The 24,331-nt window shown below is 45.0% G+C and overlaps 1 protein-coding gene across 2 annotated transcripts in view; it reads right to left on the bottom strand.

The window, feature by feature from the left end:
* Nucleotides 1–24,331, bottom strand: part of TNNI3K (TNNI3 interacting kinase) — a 164,798-nt gene that overhangs the window by 126,251 nt on the left and 14,216 nt on the right. Inside the window, exons 3-5 of one of the 2 annotated variants that reach the window (XM_072128309.1) lie at nt 13,661–13,746; nt 10,019–10,116; nt 913–1,023 (exon numbers count right to left, since the gene is read on the bottom strand). In XM_072128309.1, coding sequence (XP_071984410.1) covers nt 913–1,023; nt 10,019–10,116; nt 13,661–13,746 — 295 coding nt within the window. The remainder of the gene's footprint in view (nt 1–912; nt 1,024–10,018; nt 10,117–13,660; nt 13,747–24,331) is intronic. The other variant, XM_072128310.1, reaches the window with a different exon arrangement.

The following is a 24,331-nucleotide window of genomic DNA, read 5'->3' as shown; positions in this document are numbered from 1 at the left end:
GCTGTATACTACTGGGGGCAGGCTGTGCTGTATACTACTGGGGGCTGTGCTGTATACTACTGGGGGCTGTGCTGTATACTACTGGGGGCAGGCTGGGCTGTATACTACTGGGGGCAGGCTGTGCTGTATACTACTGGGGGCAGGCTGTGCTGTATACTACTGGGGGCTGTGCTGTATACTACTGGGGGCTGTGCTGTATACTACTGGGGGCAGGCTGGGCTGTATACTACTGGGGGCAGGCTGTGCTGTATACTACTGGGGGCAGGCTGTGCTGTATACTACTGGGGGCACGGCTGTGCTGTATACTACTGGGGGCAGGCTGTGCTGTATACTACTGGGGGCACGGCTGTGCTGTATACTACTGGGGGCACGGCTGTGCTGTATACTACTGGGGGCAGGCTGTGCTGTATACTACTGGGGGCACGGCTGTGCTGTATACTACTGGGGGCAGGCTGTGCTGTATACTACTGGGGGCACGGCTGTGCTGTATACTACTGGGGGCACGGCTGTGCTGTATACTACTGGGGGCAGGCTGTGCTGTATACTACTGGGGGCAGGCTGGGCTGTATACTACTGGGGGCAGGCTGTGCTGTATACTACTGGGGGCACGGCTGTGCTGTATACTACTGGGGGCTGGCTGTGCTGTATACTACTGGGGGCACGGCTGTGCTGTATACTACTGGGGGCAGGCTGGGCTGTATACTACTGGGGGCTGGCTGGGCTGTATACTACTGGGGGCAGGCTGGGCTGTATACTACTGGGGGGTCTGTGACCAATGCATTTCCCACCCTCGGATTATACTCGAGTCAATAGGTTTTCCCAGTTTTTTGTGGTAAAATTAGGGGTCTCGGCTTATACTCGAGTATATACGGTACTATTTAATCATCTATTTTCATTGAAATAACTGATTACCTCATGATTTCCTGCAATTGTCGCAATATGAAGAGCGGTGAGAGCTCCATAACCAACCTGCTGGATATCTGCTCCACCATGAAGCAAAGCTGTGAGAAGCTCAGAATTATCCTGAAATAAGAAGATTATATTAATTCAATTATTATATTCCTGTACATAGGGGGCAGTATTATAGTAGTTATATCCTTGTACATAGGGGGCAGTATTATAGTAGTTATATTCCTGTACATAGGGGGCAGTATTATAGTAGTTATATTCTTGTACATAGGGGGCAGTATTATAGTAGTTATATTCTTGTACATAGGGGGCAGTATTATAGTAGTTATATTCCTGTACATAGGGAGCAGTATTATAGTAGTTATATTCCTGTACATAGGGGGCAGTATTATAGTAGTTATATTCCTGTACATAGGGGGCAGTATTATAGTAGTTATATTGCTGTACATAGGAGGCAGTATTATAGTAGTTATATTCTTGTACATAGGGGGCAGTATTATAGTAGTTATATTCTTGTACATAGGGGGAAGTATTATAGTAGTTATATTCCTGTACATAGGGGGCAGTATTATAGTAGTTATATTCCTGTACATAGGGGGCAGCATTATAGTAGTTACTGTCTTGTACATAGGGGGCAGTATTATAGTAGTTATATCCCTGTACATAGGGGGCAGTATTATAGTAGTTATATCCCTGTACATAGGGGGCAGCATTATAGTAGTTACTGTCTTGTACATAGGGGGCAGTATTATAGTAGTTATATCCCTGTACATAGGGGGTAGTATTATAGTAGTTATATTCCTGTACATAGGGGGCAGTATTATAGTAGTTATATTCCTGTACATAGGGGGCAGTATTATAGTAGTTATATTCCTGTACATAGGAGGCAGTATTATAGTAGTTATATTCCTGTACATAGGGGGCAGTATTATAGTAGTTATATCCCTGTACATAGGGGGCAGTATTATAGTAGTTATATTCCTGTACATAGGGGCAGTATTATAGTAGTTATATTCCTGTACATAGGGGGCAGTATTATAGTAGTTATATTCTTGTACATAGGGGGCAGTATTATAGTAGTTATATTCCTGTACATAGGGGGCAGTATTATAGTAGTTATATTCTTGTACATAGGGGGCAGTATTATAGTAGTTATATTCCTGTACATAGGGGGCAGTATTATAGTAGTTATATTCTTGTACATAGGGGGCAGTATTATAGTAGTTATATTCCTGTACATAGGGGGCAGTATTATAGTAGTTATATTCCTGTACATAGGGGGCAGTATTATAGTAGTTATATCCCTGTACATAGGGGGCAGTATTATAGTAGTTATATTCCTGTACATAGGGGCAGTATTATAGTAGTTATATTCCTGTACATAGGGGGCAGTATTATAGTAGTTATATTCTTGTACATAGGGGGCAGTATTATAGTAGTTATATTCCTGTACATAGGGGGCAGTATTATAGTAGTTATATTCTTGTACATAGGGGGCAGTATTATAGTAGTTATATTCCTGTACATAGGGGGCAGTATTATAGTAGTTATATTCTTATACATAGGGGGCAGTATTATAGTAGTTATATTCCTGTACATAGGGGGCAGTATTATAGTAGTTATATTCTTGTACATAGGGGGCAGTATTATAGTAGTTATATTCTTGTACATAGGGGGCAGTATTATAGTAGTTATATTCCTGTACATAGGGGGCGGTATTATAGTAGTTATATTCCTGTACATAGGGGGCGGTATTATAGTAGTTATATTCCTGTACATAGGGGGCGGTATTATAGTAGTTATATTCCTGTACATAGGGGGCGGTATTATAGTAGTTATATTCCTGTACATAGGGGGCAGTATTATAGTAGTTATATTCCTGTACATAGGGGGCAGTATTATAGTAGTTTTATTCCTGTACATAGGGGGCAGTATTATAGTAGTTATATTCCTGTACATAGCGGGCAGTATTATAGTAGTTATATTCCTGTACATAGGGGGCAGTATTATAGTAGTTATATTCCTGTACATAGGGGGCAGTATTATAGTAGTTATATTCCTGTACATAGGGGGCAGTATTATAGTAGTTATATTCCTGTACATAAGGGGCAGTATTATAGTAGTTATATTCCTGTACATAGGGGGCAGTATTATAGTAGATATATTCCTGTACATAGGGGGCAGTATTATAGTAGTTATATTCTTGTACATAGGGGGCAGTATTATAGTAGTTATATTCCTGTACATAGGGGGCAGTATTATAGTAGTTATATTCCTGTACATACGGGGCAGTATTATAGTAGTTATATTCTTGTACATAGGGGGCAGTATTATAGTAGTTATATTCTTGTACATAGGGTACAGTATTATAGTAGTCATATTCTTGTACATAGGGTACAGTATTATAGTAGTTATATTCTTGTACATAATGTACAGTATTATAGTAGTTATATTCTTGTACATAGGGGGCAGTATTATAGTAGTTATATTCCTGTACATAGGGGGCAGTATTATAGTAGTTATATTCCTGTACATAGGGGGCAGTATTATAGTAGTTATATTCCTGTACATAGGGGGCAGTATTATAGTAGTTATATTCCTGTACATAAGGGGCAGTATTATAGTAGTTATATTCCTGTACATAGGGGGCAGTATTATAGTAGTTATATTCCTGTAGATAGGGGGCAGTATTATATTAGTTATATTCCTGTACATAGGGGGCAGTATTATAGTAGTTATATTCCTGTACATAGGGGGCAGTATTATAGTAGTTATATTCCTGTACATAGGGGGCAGTATTATAGTAGTTATAGTCTTGTACATAGGGGGCAGTATTATAGTAGTTATATTCCTGTACATAGGGGGCAGTATTATAGTAGTTATATTCTTGTACATAGGAGGCAGTATTATAGTAGTTATATTCCTGTACATAGGGGGCAGTATTATAGTAGTTATATTCCTGTACATAGGGGGCAGTATTATAGTAGTTATATTCCTGTACATAGGGGGCAGTATTATAGTAGTTATATTCCTGTACATAGGGGGCAGTATTATAGTAGTTATATTCCTGTACATAGGGGGCAGTATTATAGTAGTTATATTCCTGTACATAGGGGGCAGTATTATAGTAGTTATATTCCTGTACATAGGGGGTAGTATTATAGTAGTTATATTCCTGTACATAGGGGCAGTATTATAGTAGTTATATTCCTGTACATAGGGGGTAGTATTATAGTAGTTATATTCCTGTACATAGGGGGCAGTATTATAGTAGTTATATTCCTGTACATAGGGGGCAGTATTATAGTAGTTATATCCTTGTACATAGGGGGCAGTATTATAGTAGTTATATTCCTGTACATAGGGGCAGTATTATAGTAGTTATATCCTTGTACATAGGGGGCAGTATTATAGTAGTTATATTCTTGTACATAGGGGGCAGTATTATAGTAGTTATATTCTTGTACATAGGGGGCAGTATTATAGTAGTTATATTCTTGTACATAGGGGGCAGTATTATAGTAGTTGTATTCTTGTACATAGGGGTAGATTTTTTTCTGTAGAGATTTATTCCTGTCTATATGGATGAGGTGTTCGGCTTTTTACCCTTTATGAGTAAAAATTTTTCTATTTTCCTTTATTCAGAATTCTAACACGAATAGACAAGAGCTCAAATGAAACCTCCAGAATTGGAAACATTTTGGGGTTAATCACTTCGGGTTTCCCGACGATTTACGTTTAGCACTGCATTGTGCCTGGGATTGTGTCGCACGTGAACGGATTTTGGCACATTGGCACCGGCTGGCATGCGACAGAAATCAGCGGGCATGGCCGTCGGACAACCTGACGGATTCGGACAACGTGCAAGATTTAACATTTAGAAATGTATCGCAAGACACGCACTTACATGCACCGGGAAGAAGAAGGTAAACTCCGCAGGGAAGCGACGGATGCAGGAACTCGGGTACATGATCTTCATGAATCTAGCCGGACCCGAATCCTCGTCGGACAGTCCCAATCGGGGAAGGCGACTGGACCAGGTAAGTACATTTGTCCCTTCGCGTCCTTGTGTCACATGCAGCACTAGATGGCGGTATGATTAACCATTTCATGTCCCCTCCTTATACTTAGTATTCAGTAACATTTTCGGCAGTGACTTTGTTTCTGGTTTCCTCTATATTATAATCCTCCAGTTGTAAACATAATGTCGGGGATTAAGTGGATTGTGATTAAATCTCACAACTCGCGAGTGGAGCCTCATTTGATAAGACAGGAAGAAGTTTTGTTTGTCTTCTCCTTGTTGATACATTGAGCGGCCATTCACTTCATTGCGGGAGAATTAGACTGTGTAGGAAACGTTTCCACCGCCATAGAGCTGCGGCGCTGGTTCTGTAGTCAGACTCTGCTGGAATTGGGTTATGGGCTCAGTGATGTGACAACCCAACGGATTTGGGCAAACCGCGGAATTTAAAAAAGGAAATGTGTCGCTTGACACACACTTACATGCACCAGGAAGAAGAAGGTGATCTCCGGCGGACCTCGGCGCAGCAGTGACACCTGCAGGAACTCGGATGCACGGACCTTAGTGAATCTCGGCAGAACCCGAATCCACGTCGGACAACGCGCCGCGGGATCGCGACAGGACCGGGTAAATAAATCTGCCCCATTGTCTAAAATGAGCACCTGGCAAAGTAATGAGATACGGTCCTATGGGGTCTCCCCTTGGGGGGGCGGGGGGTAAAGAAACGAATAATAATATTTATAATAACAACTATTTTCTTATATTCTAGCGCAGTGAAAGGGTTAATAACCACATGCCTAGTGGTCTAGGGGAAATAATGGAGTAACACCGGCAGATTCTGGTCTTTAGGTAGTGAATGCGAAGATTACAATATCCCTGGTTATGTCAAATCTCCTGGTGGTGTAGGGCATGAAGGAGATAGTTTTATCATGGTCTAGTGTAGCTAGGGCTTAGTTTGGCCAGCAGCAGATGGTTTCCAGAGGGTCCACGTACATTACGGCCGGTAGGGGGTGTAGATGGTATAGGTTTTACACTGTGAAGTGCTGGCTATGTGCAGTGTAGGGGACAAACCGCCCATGGTCCTGGAGACACCTGTGATGGTGTTGGACTGGATACACAAAATACAAACATATGTGACAGTCGGTAGCCAATGCCCTTGAATCAACTGTATAGTAGGGAAAGGTGTGGTGTCCGGTAATACACTCCTTGCACCAAGGCTTGACTATTTGTCCGAAAACTCTTTGTCCTTGCCCACAAATATAATACACTTATCAGTATATGTAGTGCATACAATACAGTTTTACCTACCGTCTAACCGTCTTACCCTGAGTATATGGCGTCTAGGTGCTACTGGATGAACACCACCGGTCCTCTAGACGCTCCGGCAAGTCAGGGCACTTGACAGAGCGGCGGGGAGTAAATACCTCCCGTCTGGTGTAGTTTTTGTTTGGCGAAGCCCAAGCCCCGCTGCCGGTCAAAGCAGCGAACTTAACCGGTGGTCCGGTTCTGTTTGACCCAGATACCCTCCTTGGAGCGGCTGGCCATAAACCGCTGGGCCCCCTTTTTCCGTCGTCTTTGATCCGAGACAGCGCCTCTGAGATGCCGGCGGAGGGCCTCACCTCAGCCCTGAGGTTGCATGGGTGCCGCTGCTGCAGGCTGTCTCGCCGGAACAAGCTCAGGCTTCACACATGGTCGGACAGGTGCTGAAACTGGAGCAGGAACCCTAGTTTGGTCGGCAGCTGTAGGCCCAAGCACGGGCTCCGTAGGAGTCGGGGCCTCCCCATGTGGTGCCTCCACGTAGGTCCACGGCACCAGCATGGTAGCCAGGAGAGGCAACAGAAACCGCCCGGGTGATGCATGGTGCTCCGTCACCGACTGCAGGTAAGTCCTCATGACAAAGGCCCTGGTCATCCCGCATTGCAGCCGATGCCCTGCAAAGGGCCTCTGGACTGGCTGTGCGGAGATCACAATCACATTCTAGGAACTCCGGTTTCTCAGCGGGGGAGAAAGGCCTAGGACCTAACATGGTGCTGACCTCCCGGTCCACAGGAGTTCTGGCGCTGCAATCAGGCATGGCAGGAAGTCCGCTTCACGCCAGAGGGCGGAGTCACTCTCTTTCCCGCCAAGGACTGTGGCAGGCTTGATTTTCCTTTGCGCCACAGTAGGCGGGGTTGCACCATTCGCATATTGATGAAGCTTGGTGAGTCACCTGGATTTCCCGCCAGTGAAGGTTTGGCAGACTGGAGATTGTGGCGCAGCAAGGAGATGTAGCAGAGCTGGCAAAGTCCGTTGCAGGGATTAATCTCCTGAGTCCTGGAGCGGAGCTCGACAGCACGTGGCAATGTAGTAACAATGTCAATGTTGTATAACGCAAAATCACTTGGACCTAAACCTGGATGGCAGCAGGGTTAGGCAGCACAGTCTTTTAGTAAAACGACAGTCTATAGTGCCAGTATAAGGCACAGAAGTAGATATCCTGTTCGTGACGCCACTTGCATCATCCCCCACCAGGGCCTAGCCTTTTCTTGGGGCATGAAGGCTGCCGGGGCCCAGAATACCGGAGTGGCTGGCAGTTGCAGCCTAGGCACGCTGTGGTCACGGTGCTTGGTATGGGGACAGGAGGGCTGTACTACAGCCTGGCAGGTCTCCAGCGGGTGGTGTGTGCTAGAAATTAGATGAGGGAGAGGCTGTGGTACTGGTTCTCCCTGGGGCAACCCCTTAGTGTCCATAGTATATGTCCCTGGTTAGTGGATGGGGAAGCCCTTGATGTTACAGCCATATTCGGGACCAGACCGAGGCAACGTTGTGCAAAAATAACTCACGGTTCTTTATTGGAACAACTGCAGGCCGGATAATTGGAGAAGTCCGGATTACTGGAGTGGTCATGGAGAGTGATCCTCTGGAGTAGATTCACCAGCCTGTACATTGGTGCAGCCTGGGAAGTAGCTGTGTCCAGATATGGAAGATGCAGCTTTAATTCTGTGACACACTGAAGGTGTGCGGCTGTCTCTGGTCACTCAGTGTTCTAGAAGACCGGGAAGAGATGCTCCTGTGTCAGGAACTGCTGGCCAAGAGCTGCTCATGAGGTGAGAGCTCAGCACTAAGAGGCCTTGCCCCTCCTCGACCAAAGGTTTCGTTACACTCCAGTAAGTGGGTGCTCACTCTCCAATCACACTCCAGTTTACAGATTGGAACATCATTGGATAACAGTATTTAATAAGATTAACCCTTGCCCGTCCAGGCAGAAACTACCGCTGCTAATTACCTCTAGATGTACCGAATGATACAGGGGGCTTATTCGCAAACACTCCTCTGCCTTGCGCATTGCCAGGGGTGTTGCAGAAGTTTTATCACTCCTGGTGGTCTAGAGCTAGTATTAATTTCATTTAAACCATGTTGTTGGTGGCAGAAAATAATGGAGGAATCCCTGGTGGTCTAGTGTAGTAAGAGGGTTAATTTCAAGAGCATTGGTGGCTTAAGGCAAAAATGAGGTTCATTGTAAGTGTCTCTGGTGGTCTATGTGATGGAACTTGTGATAATATACTTGGTTGTCTATTGCTAGAGTTATTGTAGGCACCTCCAGTGATCCGGGGCAATAAAGGGGTTAATGGCTGTCTAGGGCAGCAAATGATGTCCAAAATCCTGGTTGTCCAGTGGAGAAGGAAGGTCCATGTCCGGATTCTTGGTTGTCTAGTGGAGAGGGAAGGTCCATGTCCGGATTCTTGGTTGTCTAGAGTTGGGGGTAATATAATAAGTATCTCTGGTCTAAGGAATAACAAGAATGCCTGGAGGTCAAGTGTAGTAAGAGGGTTAATGTCCGGATACTTGGTGGCCTTTGATAGAAAATGGGATTCATTTTAAGTGTCCCTGGTGGTCTGGGATAATGCAGGTTGTCTATCTATGTGAATAGTATGCATCAATGATGTTCTGCGACAATGAAGGGGTTAATGTGAGCACCCCTGGTGGTCGAGAGGAAGACATTTTGTAAGATTCCCTGGTTCTCTAGTGTAGTAAGGAGCAATGTAAGTATATGTTGGTCTATGGCAAGACTAAAATAGGAATTCCTGGTGGTCTAGTGTAGTAGGAGGGCTAATGGCAGTATCCCTGGTGGTCTAGTGTAGTAGGAGGGCTAGTGGCAGTATCCCTGGTGGTCTAGTGTAGTAGGAGGGCTAGTGGCAGTATCCCTGGTGGTCTAGTGTAGTAGGAGGGCTAGTGGAAGTATCCCTGGTGGTCTAGTGTAGTAGGAGGGCTAGTGGCAGTATCCCTGGTGGTCTAGTGTAGTAGGTGGGCTAGTGGCAGTATCCCTGGTGGTCTAGTGTAGTAGGAGGGCTAGTGGCAGTATCCCTGGTGGTCTAGTGTAGTAGGAGGGCTAGTGGCAGTATCCTTGGTGGTCTAGTGTAGTAGGAGGGCTAGTGGCAGTATCCCTGGTGGTCTAGTGTAGTAGGAGGGCTAGTGGAAGTATCCCTGGTGGTCTAGTGTAGTAGGAGGGCTAGTGGAAGTATCCCTGGTGGTCTAGTGTAGTAGGAGGGCTAGTGGAAGTATCCCTGGTGGTCTAGTGTAGTAGGAGGGCTAGTGGCAGTATCCCTGGCGGTCTAGTGTAGTAGGAGGGCTAGTGGCACTATCCCTGGTGGTCTAGAGCTGGGGTTAATGTACATACATGGTGGTCTAAGGCAGGGAACAGTGCACGACTCCCTGGTGGTCTAGGGCAGAAAAATGGTTTATAGGATCCCTGTAAGGAAATTTCTCAGCCTGTTTGGGTGATTTAAAGAAACAAAACATTGAAGAATAATTCTGTTTCTAATGCAAAGCAGATGGAAGAGAACAGCTGGGTGCAGAGAGTACAGAGCACAGCAGTGTGAGGACACGCCCCCAGGACACATGGGGAACCTACAATCCTGGAATATAAATCCATATTTCACAGTCCTGCGGCTACTAACAACAATTAATGTGACAACTTTACAGTTCACCAGTGTTGGCCCAAATAGCCAAATGTTATTATATGTCTACGGGAGGAAAACTGGTGCAAATATATAGAAAAATCTGCCACAAAATACAAAGTTTCGATGTGATCTCAGAGCTTCATCTGACCTTGTAAGCCGCGATGTGGAGGGCGGTGAAGCCATTTTTGGTCAGTCTGGAGGGGCGTAAACCTTTCAGCATCAGGGATCTAATATGTGACTTATTACCTGCAATGGAAGCAGAAACGGATCAGAACACAAAGGAACCGAGAGACGTATGAGAAGAAGAATCCACCTACATATATATATATATATATATATACTATTTACCGTATTTTTTGGACTATAGTCCAGTGCGCCTTATATATGAACCTAGACATTTTAGCAGACATTTAATGATGGTGCGCCTTATACTCCGAAAAATACTGTAATGGAGAAAATCACTTTATTTCTATTAGTATTATAGTAGTTATATTCTTGTACATAGGGGGCAGTATTATAGTAGTTATATTCCTGTACATAGGGGGCAGTATTATAGTAGTTATATCCCTGTACATAGGGGGCAGTATTATAGTAGTTATATTCTTGTACATAGGGGGCAGTATTATAGTAGTTATATTCCTGTACATAGGGGGCATTATTATAGTAGTTATATTCCTGTACATAGGGGGCAGTATTATAGTAGTTATATTCCTGTACATAGGGGGCAGTATTATAGTAGTTATATTCTTGTACATAGGGGGCAGTATTATAGTAGTTATATTCCTGTACATAGGGGGCAGTATTATAGTAGTTATATTCCTGTACATAGGGGGCAGTATTATAGTAGTTATATTCCTGTACATAGGGGGCAGTATTATAGTAATTATATCCCTGTACATAGGGGGCAGTAATATAGTAATTATATCCCTGTACATAGGGGGCAGTATTATAGTAGTTATATTCCTGTACATAGGGGGCAGTATTATAGTAGTTATATTCCTGTACATAGTGGGCAGTATTATAGTAGTTATATTCTTGTACATAGGGGGCAGTATTATAGTAGTTATATTCCTGTACATAGGGGGCAGTATTATAGTAGTTATATTCCTGTACATAGGGGGCAGTATTATAGTAGTTATATTCTTGTACATAGGGGGCAGTATTATAGTAGTTATATTCCTGTACATAGGGGGCAGTATTATAGTAGTTATATTCCTGTACATAGGGGGCAGTATTATAGTAGTTATATTCCTGTACATAGGGGGCAGTATTATAGTAGTTATATTCCTGTACATAGGGGGCAGTATTATAGTAGTTATATTCCTGTACATAGGGGGCAGTATTATAGTAGTTATATTCCTGTACATAGTGGGCAGTATTATAGTAGTTATATTCCTGTACATAGGGGGGCAGTATTATAGTAGTTATATTCCTGTACATAGGGGCAGTATTATACTAGTTATATTCCTGTACATAGAGGGCAGTATTATAGTAGTTATATTCCTGTACATAGGGGGCAGTATTATAGTAGTTATATTCCTGTACATAGGGGGCAGTATTATAGTAGTTATATTCTTGTACATAGGGGGCAGTATTATAGTAGTTATATTCTTGTACATAGGGGGCAGTATTATAGTAGTTATATTCCTGTACATAGGGGCAGTATTATAGTAGTTATATTCCTGTACATAGGGGGCAGTATTATAGTAGTTATATTCCTGTACATAGGGGGCAGTATTATAGTAGTTATATTCCTGTACATAGGGGGCAGTATTATAGTAGTTATATTCTTGTACATAGTGGGCAGTATTATAGTAGTTATATTCTTGTACATAGGGGGCAGTATTATAGTAGTTATATTCTTGTACATAGGGGGCAGTATTATAGTAGTTATATTCTTGTACATAGGGGGCAGTATTATAGTAGTTATATTCCTGTACATAGGGGCAGTATTATAGTAGTTATATTCCTGTACATAGGGGGCAGTATTATAGTAGTTATATTCCTGTACATAGTGGGCAGTATTATAGTAGTTATATTCTTGTACATAGTGGGCAGTATTATAGTAGTTATATTCTTGTACATAGGGGGCAGTATTATAGTAGTTATATTCCTGTACATAGGGGGCAGTATTATAGTAGTTATATTCCTGTACATAGGGGGCAGTATTATAGTAGTTATATTCCTGTACATAGTGGGCAGTATTATAGTAGTTATATTCTTGTACATAGTGGGCAGTATTATAGTAGTTATATTCTTGTACATAGGGGGCAGTATTATAGTAGTTATATTCTTGTACATAGGGGGCAGTATTATAGTAGTTATATTCCTGTACATAGGGGCAGTATTATAGTAGTTATATTCCTGTACATAGGGGGCAGTATTATAGTAGTTATATTCCTGTACATAGTGGGCAGTATTATAGTAGTTATATTCTTGTACATAGGGGCAGTATTATAGTAGTTATATTCTTGTACATAGGGGGCAGTATTATAGTAGTTATATTCCAGTACATAGGAGGCAGGATTATAGTAGTTATATTCCTGTACATAGGGGCAGTATTATAGTAGTTATATTCTTGTACATAGGGGGCAGTATTATAGTAGTTATATTCCAGTACATAGGAGGCAGTATTATAGTAGTTATATTCCTGTACATAGGGGGCAGTATTATAGTAGTTATATTCCTGTACATAGGAGGCAGTATTATAGTAGTTATATTCTTGTACATAGGGGGCAGTATTATAGTAGTTATATTCTTGTACATAGGGGGCAGTATTATAGTAGTTATATTCCTGTACATAGGGGGCAGTATTATAGTAGTTATATTCTTGTACATAGGGGGCAGTATTATAGTAGTTATATTCCTGTACATAGTGGGCAGTATTATAGTAGTTATATTCTTGTACATAGTGGGCAGTATTATAGTAGTTATATTCTTGTACATAGGGGGCAGTATTATAGTAGTTATATTCTTGTACATAGGGGGCAGTATTATAGTAGTTATATTCCTGTACATAGGGGCAGTATTATAGTAGTTATATTCCTGTACATAGGGGGCAGTATTATAGTAGTTATATTCCTGTACATAGTGGGCAGTATTATAGTAGTTATATTCTTGTACATAGGGGCAGTATTATAGTAGTTATATTCTTGTACATAGGGGGCAGTATTATAGTAGTTATATTCCAGTACATAGGAGGCAGGATTATAGTAGTTATATTCCTGTACATAGGGGCAGTATTATAGTAGTTATATTCTTGTACATAGGGGGCAGTATTATAGTAGTTATATTCCAGTACATAGGAGGCAGTATTATAGTAGTTATATTCCTGTACATAGGGCGCAGTATTATAGTAGTTATATTCCTGTACATAGGAGGCAGTATTATAGTAGTTATATTCCTGTACATAGGGGGCAGTATTATAGTAGTTATATTCCTGTACATAGGGGGCAGTATTATAGTAGTTATATTCTTGTACATAGGGGGCAGTATTATAGTAGTTATATTCCTGTACATAGGGGCAGTATTATAGTAGTTATATTCGTGTACATAGAGGGCGGTATTATAGTAGTTATATTCTTGTACATAGGGGGCAGTATTATAGTAGTTATATTCCTGTACATAGGGGGCAGTATTATAGTAGTTATATTTCGGAGCTGCAGGAGCCCCTCATTGAAGTTCATGTGCTTAGAGATTGTTCTGCTCGTTCTACCATTTAATGTGTTTATCTCAGATTCATTTCTTACATGAAGTTGTATATCGTATATTTCGGAGGTCGCCTACTTACCGCCACAGATGCAGCACAAGTGAAGGAGAGAGAGGCCATTCTCTGTTCGATAGTTTAAATTGACTTTGCCAAAGGCTTCGTCTGAGCTGCAAAATAGATTTTCCAGCTGATCACACAGGCTTTATCGGCGGCGCTATTTTATTTAGTTATGTGAATTTTAATCAGACACGAAGCAGAAAAGTGAAGCGCTGATGGGTTTAAAGTGATGTAAAATGATGGACGGCAAAATGTTAACAAAGAAACGAACCTAAAAGATATTAAACTGCTCATCTCAGACATCAATGTGTCTGTCTCCAAGTCATACAAGTGCAGATGTAGCAGAGCTGAGCTTGTTATGTGGCACAACTTATCATCAATTCAAAGGATACAACATAAACGTGTAATAAGATGGAATTCAGATCCAGAACTGACCCAAGAGCAGATGTGTCGCGGTTCTGTAAATGGTCCAAACAATTGCAAATTATTGTTTGATAAAATGAATAGGAAAAAAAGCTAAACAGACAAGTATAAGCCCCCGATGTCTGTAACTAACAGTCTGAAAACTTCACTCTGTTTCTCTTATGAAGACTATAGTTGTACTACCCCTTTACATACTGCTCAACTTACACAACACATTGGGGCAGATTTACTTACCCGCTCCATTCGCGATCCAGCGGCGCGTTCTCTGCGCTGGATTCGGGTCCAGCCGGGATTTATTAAGGTAGTTCCTCCGCTGTCCACCAGGTGGCTGCGCTGAAAAGCATCAAAACGCGCTGGAGTTCACCGAGGCGGGCTGAGTGAAGGCAAGTCCAATTTTCGCAACACATTTTTTAAAAAAATGCAGCGGTTTTTCCGAATCCGTCGGGTTTTTGTTCGGCCACGCCCCCCGATTTCTGTCGCATGCATGCCGGCACCGGTGCACCAAAATCCGATCGAGTGCGCCAAAAACCCGGGGCAATTCAGGGGAAATCGCCGCAAAACGGAAATATTCGGGTAACACGTCGGGAAAACGCGAATCGGGCCCTTAGTAATGGACTCCCAATATATATAACTCCAAGTAGATGAAACTGTGAGATCAAACTGTGCACGCAGGAAGCCGCACTGATGGACAATGAATTTCACAGGCAAATGGCAAGACGCACTCAGTAAAGGAGAGGTTCTGCAGGTGGGGACCACAGACCATTTCTCAGTACCGATGGTTTCCGGCTGATGTTTTGGTCAGTGTTGAATGTTATTGGTGCTTTCACATTCGTGGTAGCAAGAGACGGACTCTACAACAGGTAGTGCCGCTCATCTAGGAGAGCACATCAATGCAAGCCGTGGGAAGAAGGTTTTCTTTGTCTGTTCGGTCGGTTTGGTGTCCAGCGGCTGGAGGTGCTACCAGGAGACAGGCCAGAACACCACGAGACATGGAAGAGATACCAGGAGACAGGCCACCACCAGGAGAGGTATAGGAGATACCAGGAGACATGCGAATACACCAGGAGACATGGAGAAGTATATACCAGAAGACAGGCCACCACCAGGAGACATGGAGAAGTATATACCAGGAGACAGGCCAGTACACCAGGAGACATGGAGGAGGAGCAGATACCAGGAGACAGGCCAGTACACCAGGAGACATGGAGAAGTATATACCAGGAGACAGGCCAGTACACCAGGAGACGTGGAGAGGGCCGTAGGAGGGAAACAACCCCGCAGCAGGACCGCTACCTCCATCTTTGTGCAAGGAGGAACATAAAGGGCACTGCCAGAGCCCTGCAAAATCACCCCCATGTATCTGCATAACATTTAGAAACTGACTCCATGGTGGATGGTTTGATGGCCCAATGTTCATGCTCTTCATAGATGAAATCAGGTTCACCCTGAGCACATGTGACAGACAAGACAGAGTCTGGAGGCGCCGCAGAGAGTGATCTGCTGCCTGCAGCATATTTTAGCATGTTCGGTTTGGCAGTGGGTCAATAATGTTTAAGGGGCCGCACAGCCCTCCATGTGATCACTAGAGGCTGTCTGGCTACTATTAGGTACTGAGATAAGAGCCACACAAAATACTGAGCCTCACTAGGAGCATACCCAGGTGTTGTAGGGAGGTCATACAGGCACATGGAGGCCACACACAATACTGAGCCTCATCAGGAGCTGCCGAGGTGTTGTAGGGAGGTCATACAGGCACGTGGAGGCCACACACAATACTGAGCGTCACTAGGAGCATGCCCAGGTGTAGTAGGGAGGTCATACAGGCACATGGAGGCCACACACAATACTGAGCCTCATCAGGAGCATGCCGAGGTGTTGTAGGGAGGTCATACAGGCACGTGGAGGCCACACACAATACTGAGCCTCATCAGGAGCATGCCGAGGTGTTGTAGGGAGGTCATACAGGCACGTGGAGGCCACACACAATACTGAGCCTCATCAGGAGCATGCCGAGGTGTTGTAGGGAGGTCATACAGGCACGTGGAGGCCACACAAAATACTGAGCCTCATCAGGAGCATGCCGAGGTGTTGTATGGAGGTCACACAGGCACGTGGAGGCCACACACAATACTGAGCCTCATCAGGAGCATGCCGAGGTGTTGTAGGGAGGTCATACAGGCACGTGGAGGCCACACACAATACTGAGCCTCATCAGGAGCATGCCGAGGTGTTGTAGGGAGGTCATACAGGCACGTGGAGGCCACACACAATACTGAGCGTCACTAGGAGCATGCTGAGGTGTTGTAGGGAGGTCATACAGGCACATGGAGGCCACACACAATACTGAGCCTCATCAGGAGCATGCCGAGGTGTTGTAGGGAGGTCATACAGGCACGTGGAGGCCACACAAAATACTGAGCCTCATCAGGAGCATGCCGAGGTGTTGTATGGAGGTCACACAGGCACATGGAGGCCACACACACTACTGAGCCTCATCAGGAGCTGCCCAGGGGTTGTAGGGAGGACATACAGGCACGTGGAGGCCACACACAATACTGAGCCTCACAAGGAGCATGCCGAGGTGTTGTACGGAGATCATAAAGGCACGTGGAGGCCACACACACTACTGAGCCTCATCAGGAGCATGCTGGGGCATTGTAGGGAGGTCATACAGGCACGTGGAGGTCACACACAATACTGAGCCTCATCAGGAGCATGTTAAGGTGTTGTAGGGAGGTCATACAGGCATGTGGAAGCAAACCTAACACTGAGCCACATCAGGAGCATACTGAGGCATTGTAGGGAGGTCATACAGGCACGTGGAGGCCACACACTACTGAGCCTCATCAGGAGCATGCCCAGGCATTGTAGGGAGGTCATACAGGCACGTGGAGGCCACAAACAATACTGAGCCTCATCAGGAGCATGCCCAGGCATTGTAGGGAGGTCATACAGGCACGTGGAGGCCACACACTACTGAGCCTCATCAGGAGCATGCCCAGGCATTGTAGGGAGGTCATACAGGCACGTGGAGGCCACACACAATACTGACCTCATCAGGAGCACGTTTGAATCCATGTTTGAGCACTGGATCCTCCATTTAAATTGTGCTACTTCGCCCAACTCTATTTGCTCACTACAAGGATATAACTACTATAATACTGCCCCCTATTTACAAGACTAACTACTATAATACTGCCCTCTATGTACAGGAATATAACTACTATAATACTGCCCCCTATGTACAGGAATATAACTACTATAATACTGCCCCCTATTTACAAGACTAACTACTATAATACTGCCCTCTATGTACAGGAATATAACTACTATAATACTGCCCCCTATGTACAGGAATATAACTACTATAATACTGCCCCATATGTACAAGAATATAACTACTATAAAACTTCCCCCTATGTACAGGAATATAACTACTATAATACTGCCCCCTATGTACAGGAATATAACTACTATAATACTGCCCCCTATGTACAGGAATATAACTACTATAATACGGCCCCCTATGTACAGGAATATAACTACTATAATACTGCCCGCTATGTACAAGAATATAACTACTATAATACTGCTCCCTACGTACAAGAATATAACTACTATAATACTTCCCCCTACGTACAGGAATATAACTACTATAATACTGCCCCCTATGTACAGGAATATAACTACTATAATACTGCCCCCGATGTACAGGAATATAACTACTATAATACTGCCCCCTATGTACAAGAATATAACTACTATAATACTGCCCCCTATGTACAGGAATATAACTACTATAATACTGCCCCCTATGTACTAGAATATAACTACTATAATACTGCCCCCTATGTACAAGAATATAACTACTATAATACTGCCCCCTATGTACAGGAATATAACTACTATAATACTGCCCCCTATGTACAGGAATATAACTACTATAATACTGCCCCCTATGTACAGGAATATAACTACTATAATACTGCCCCCTATGTACAGGAATATAACTACTATAATACTGCTCCCTATGTACAGGAATATAACTACTATAATACTGCCCCCTATGTACAGGAATATAACTACTATAATACTGCCCCCTATGTACAAGAATATAACTACTATAATACTACCCCCTATGTACAGGAATATAACTACTATAATACTGCCCCTATGTACAGGAATATAACTACTATAACACTGCCCCCTATGTACAGGAATATAACTACTATAATACTGCCCCCTATGTACAGGAATATAACTACTATAATACTGCCCCCTATGTACAAGAATATAACTACTATAATACTGCCCCCTATGTACAGGAATATAACTACTATAATACTGCCCCCTATGTACAAGAATATAACTACTATAATACTGCCCCCTATGTACAAGAATATAACTACTATAATACTGCCCCCTATGTACAGGAATATAACTACTATAATACTGCCCCCTATGTACAGGAATATAACTACTATAATACTGCCCCCTATGTACAGGAATATAACTACTATAATACTGCCCCCTATGTACAAGAATATAACTACTATAATACTGCCCCCTATGTACAGGAATATAACTACTATAATACTGCCCCCTATGTACTGGAATATAACTACTATAATACTGCCCCCTATGTACAAGAATATAACTACTATAATACTGCTCCCTATGTACAGGAATATAACTACTATAATACTGCCCCTATGTACAGGAATATAACTACTATAATACTGCCCCCTATGTACAGGAATATAACTACTGTAATACTGCCCCCTATGTACAAGAATATAACTACTATAATACTGCCCCCTATGTACAAGAATATAACTACTATAATACTGCCCCCTATGTACAGGAATATAACTACTATAATACTGCCCCCTATGTACAGGAATATAACTACTATAATACTGCCCCCTATGTACAGGAATATAACTACTATAATACTGCCCCCTATGTACAGGAATATAACTACTATAATACTGCCCCCTATGTACAAGAATATAACTACTATAATACTGCCCCCTATGTACTAGAATATAACTACTATAATACTGCCCCCTATGTACAAGAATATAACTACTATAATACTGCTCCCTATGTACAGGAATATAACTACTATAATACTGCCCCCTATGTACAGGAATATAACTACTATAATACTGCCCCCTATGTACAAGAATATAACTACTATAATACTGTCCCCTATGTACAGGAATATAACTACTATAATACTGCCCCCTATGTACAGGAATATAAATACTATAATACTGCCCCCTATGTACAGGAATATAACTACTATAATACTGCCCCCTATGTACAAGAATATAACTACTATAATACTGCCCCCTATGTACAAGAATATAACTACTATAATACTGCCCCCTTGCTGGGAGGTTGTGTGTGGTGAGAGCTCCTGAGTCTCCTGATGTCTGGAGCGAGCCCAGGGCGGGGCCACCCTGGGTGGGGAGATTCCCCAAGCGAGGCCCAGGCTTCCAGGCCTCCAGGCCTACACCGGGAGTGAACTCCCAGATAACTCTAAAGATGGATGCAAATCCAAAAGTTCTCAGTAAGCAAGAGAATCAACTGAATTGCAGTTATGTTGAGAAGAAAGTTGATGTGAAGAAAGTGAGTACAGCAAGCAGAGAAGAAAGTTCCTCACCAGCCCAGCGTGGAGTAGCACAGGTGAAGCAGCAGATTGTCAGACCAGCAGCAGGTGCACAGCCCCCCACTCCTGCACCCAGACAGAGGAGAACATCCATAGAGAAACAAACCCTGCGAGAGAACCTGCAGCAGAGGGATGTGGTGACCTGCATGGCCGCTCCAGGCCGCACCAGATCTGCTGTGAAGCCACAACATGTCCCTGCAAAGCCCGGTGCAAGCAGCAAGCCTGGAGATGTGACACACAAGGAGACCGGTGGATGCACTCAGCCTGGAGGACTACAGCAACCAGCACGGCAGGTGAAGTAGACAGGTGGATGCACACAGCCTGGAGCACTACAGCGACCAGCACGGCAGGTGAAGGAGACAGGTGGATGCACACAGCCTGGAGCACTACAGCGACCAGCACGGCAGGTGAAGGAGACAGGTGGATGCACTCAGCCTGGAGGACTACAGCGACCAGCACGGCAGGTGAAGTAGACAGGTGGATGCACACAGCCTGGAGCACTACAGCGACCAGCACGGCAGGTGAAGGAGACAGGTGGATGCACTCAGCCTGGAGGACTACAGCGACCAGCACGGCAGGTGAAGGAGACAGGTGGATGCACTCAGCCTGGAGGACTACAGCGACCAGCACGGCAGGTGAAGGAGACCACCCGAGCGCCTGAGCTGCAGTTGGCGGAGGAGATCCCAGCACTGGTAAGGAGGATGGGGGAGCTTAGTCACCACAAACAAATGCTGCAAATGCAAATAGACTGCATGTACTCACTAAAAACTGCGCACCCTGAGAGTAGCGCCCTGTATGACTCTAAGCTGCACTCACTGAGTAAAGAGCTGGCGGTGGTGGTGGGAGAGATGGACTGTGTCCTGGAGAAGATGGGGCCGCTGTCTGAGTCCTATAGGAACAAGGAACGCTTTGCCAGCCAGAACATTGCATCTATGTCCAGACCCTCTGACGCTGCGTCAGTGTCCAGCATGTCCCCTGATGAGAGAGGAACACGTCCCATACTGCAGGCACCAAGCTTTGTGTTTCATGAGGGCGAGAAGGGAAAACAGCAGCTGCCAAGGTCTGCAGCCGTCCATCATCAGGAGCATGCACCCGCACCACAAGTCCCAGGAGGCACTACACCGCAGCAGGAGCATGCACCCGCACCACAAGTCCCAGGAGGCACTACACCGCAGCATGCACAGGCACCACATGTCCCAGGAGGCACTACACCGCAGCATGCACCCGCACCACAAGTCCCAGGAGGCACTACACCGCAGCAGGAGCATGCACAGGCACAGGCACCACAAGTCCCAGGAGGCACTACACCGCAGCAGGACAGTGGACATGCACCTATGTGTCAGGGTGATTCGGTGATCCAGGACCGTTCTACTGCTGGAGCAGACACTGGGGACACTAGCGGACATCATGATATTCCTGAGGGGTCGGGGGATGGAGGGGACCCTCAATCTGTATGGGATGTGCAGTCACCTGAGGATAACATAGAGGTGGATGGGGGAAAGGGGGTACAGGATAATGTAAGTGACTTCCCCCCTATAACATCGAGCCCCCCAGTTGAGTCAGGTCGCTCTAGCCCAGACCCTCCCCCCAATACCCGGAGTGAGCCCCATCAGGAACCCCCCAGAAACGCCTGGAGCCGCGGCGCTCCCTCCTTCACCTCTAGCGCACACTACACAGGGCAGGCGTTTAAGAGGAGGAACGTGGTGCGCTTTAAAAACAGGGGCACCAAGGAAGATCTCCCAGATAGGAGGTTTGTGGTGCGGGATCTCCTGTGCAGCCAGATGGGGTTCACGCCTGATGATATCCTGGCGGTCATAAACCTACCAGACAGACAGGGCTACGATGTCAGCTTTAAGCTCATGTCTAGTCTGGATAGGTTCTGGGATAAACTCCCCCGGTTCAGGGATAAGGACGGGTGGAGTAAGTTCGTGTTTGTCCCCATATCCAGGCCAGGTACTGTGGTGGTCAATGTGATATTCTGGAACGAGTCTGTTCCCCCTCAGGATATTATAGTGTGGCTCAGGCGCCATTGTGATCTGGTGTCTGACCTCACTAAGAACAGAGACGCCGACGGCATCTGGACTGGTGGGTGGAAGGTTCTGGTAAAACTGAGGCAGTACAATAATATCACCCTGCACCTCCCCAACAGCTTCTTCATAGGGAGAGAGAAAGGTGTCTGCTTTTATCCCGGGCAACCAAGAAAGTGCTTCAAGTGCGGTAAGATTGGGCACGTGGCCAATATATGTACAGTGGTGAAGTGTAACCTGTGCGGGGAGGTCGGTCATCTCAGCGCCACCTGTGAGAAGGTGAAATGTAACCTCTGTGGAGAGATGGGCCACCCGCACAAGGACTGCCCGGAAGCCTGGCATAACATCGCCAGAGACTTCTCTGATGATGAGATGGTGCAGGAGGCAGACGCCTTAGAGGAGGAGGCCTTGGTGTCAGGGCAAATTTTGACCAGGCGGGAGGTACAGGGGTCAGGTGATGCTGTACCAGCACCTCAGATGTCGGATGGTGCTCAGGGGAGTTTGGGGGTGGTAACTCAGGAGCAGCCTCAGGCAGCCACCTCTGTAGCTCCTGGTGAATATGAGGAGGTAAAAAAAAATAAAAGAAAGAAAAAAGATAAGTCCTCCCGTAAACCAGAGGAAGAAAGCAATTTAGGTCCAAAAACCAGGAAAAAGTCCAGTGGTGATACCGGGGTCATGGTCCTATCTAACAGATATGATGTTCTGTCTGAGTCAGAAGGTGATTATGAGCGCGAGTTACAGCGCATTGATAATGAGTGTGAGGTGGACACAGGGGACCCCCCAACTAAGAAGAAGCCCCCTCCTGAAGATACCGCTGTGGAGTCAGACATGGAGACAGGTGGAAGACAGGGGGACTTTGACTCTGACTCATGATGATGGGGGTCACTGCTCTGCTTTTTCTCATTGTGATGGCTGGGTTCTCTCTAAAAGTTGCTTCTAGCAATGTCAACAGCATTAAAGTAAGAAGGACCAGACACGCTGTATATGACCACCTGAGATATCTGGGCGCGGATGTCATCTTCCTGCAGGAGACCCGTCTGACCACCTTAGGGCATCTCCGTGAGGCTGAGCGTGAGTGGCGGTCTGGTCCTTCTTACTGGTCACTGGCTGTGGAGCCGTACGCCAGGGTCGCCATACTGTTTAACACCACAGACGTGACGGTGCACAGGCTGACGGAGGTCGCTATGGGGAGGTGCCTGGTGCTGGAAGTGACCATCCATGGTAGGCGGCTCCGGCTGATTAACATCTATGGCCCACAGACAGTGACTGAGAGAATCCAGCTGTTTAATGAGGTAAAACAATATCTTTTTACCTCGATCCCTTTAGTATTGGCGGGCGACTTTAATGTTACCATGACATCGGGTGACAGGTCCTCGGGCAGAGCAGTGGTCAGAGACTCAAAAGTACTACAGAACATCGTATCACAGGCCCATCTATGTGATGTATTCACCCTGGACGGGAGGAAACCTAAATATACCTACACATGTGCTGACAGGAACAGTAGAATTGACATGGCGTTTGTAAGTCCTTCAGAGACTGTTAGTGGGATGATTGAGAGGGTCGTTCCATATTCTGACCATCTTGTCCTACTGTTTCACCTAGGCGCCACTAACCGCTCTGATATTGGACGGGGGTTATGGAGGCTTAATTCCAGCATCCTGGATGATGTATATGTCCAGAACTGTGTCCACTCCCTTTTTCAGGACCAGCTCCAGAGACAGGACTTCTATGAAAACATATCTGACTGGTGGGAGAACGTCAAGGAGGAGATCAGGTCCCTCTTAAGGAGACTGTCAGTGAAAAAGGGTAAGAGTAAGTACAGCCAGTATCTGAAGCTGCGGAAAGAATTGGAGTCACTGTATTCGGCGGGTGGGGATGACAAACAAAATATTGACCGACTGAAATCTGAGATAAAGCAGTATCAGTACAGCTGCCACACGTCCCTGGTAATAGAAAGAGATTACGGGACTCTAGGCGTCCCTGATATGTATGAAAATTGCCGGGAACGTGTGGCCAAGAAATCGATCACAGGTCTCACTGACTCCCAGGGAGTTTTACAGGAATCTCGGGAGGGTATCCTGGGGGTGGTGAGATCCTACTATGCTGAATTATTTCAGAAAAAGGTTTTGGATAAAGAGAAAATGGCTCAATTCTTGGAGGCAACTCCAGGTCCTGACACTAAAGATTTGGACTTTTCTCCTTTCACAGCAGAAATAACAGAGGAGGAGGTTAAAGAGGCCATTGATAAGTTACATCTGAAGAAGGCACCAGGACCAGATGGGATAACAGCAGAATTCTATAAAAAGTTTAAAGACCTCTTAGCTCCGATCCTTGTGGATATATTTACAAATTGTCTAGAGAATCACCTGATGCCTCCATCCATGAGAGTGTCCTCCCTTATTCTGCTGTCCAAAGGTAAAGAGCCTAGTCACATCAAGAACTGGAGGCCGATCGCCCTCTTGAATGTCGACAGGAAAATTCTGGCAAAAATTCTATTCTCTAGATTAGTCTGTTTGTCCCCGGCACTGTTGGCAGGCTCTCAGTACGGCACAGTAAGAGGGCGGAACA

This window comes from Engystomops pustulosus, chromosome 10 (genome assembly GCF_040894005.1).
Source record: "Engystomops pustulosus chromosome 10, aEngPut4.maternal, whole genome shotgun sequence".
Classification (NCBI taxonomy): domain Eukaryota; kingdom Metazoa; phylum Chordata; class Amphibia; order Anura; family Leptodactylidae; genus Engystomops; species Engystomops pustulosus.
Note: the sequence above shows the minus strand (reverse complement) of the source record. Positions and strands in the feature narration are given on the sequence as shown.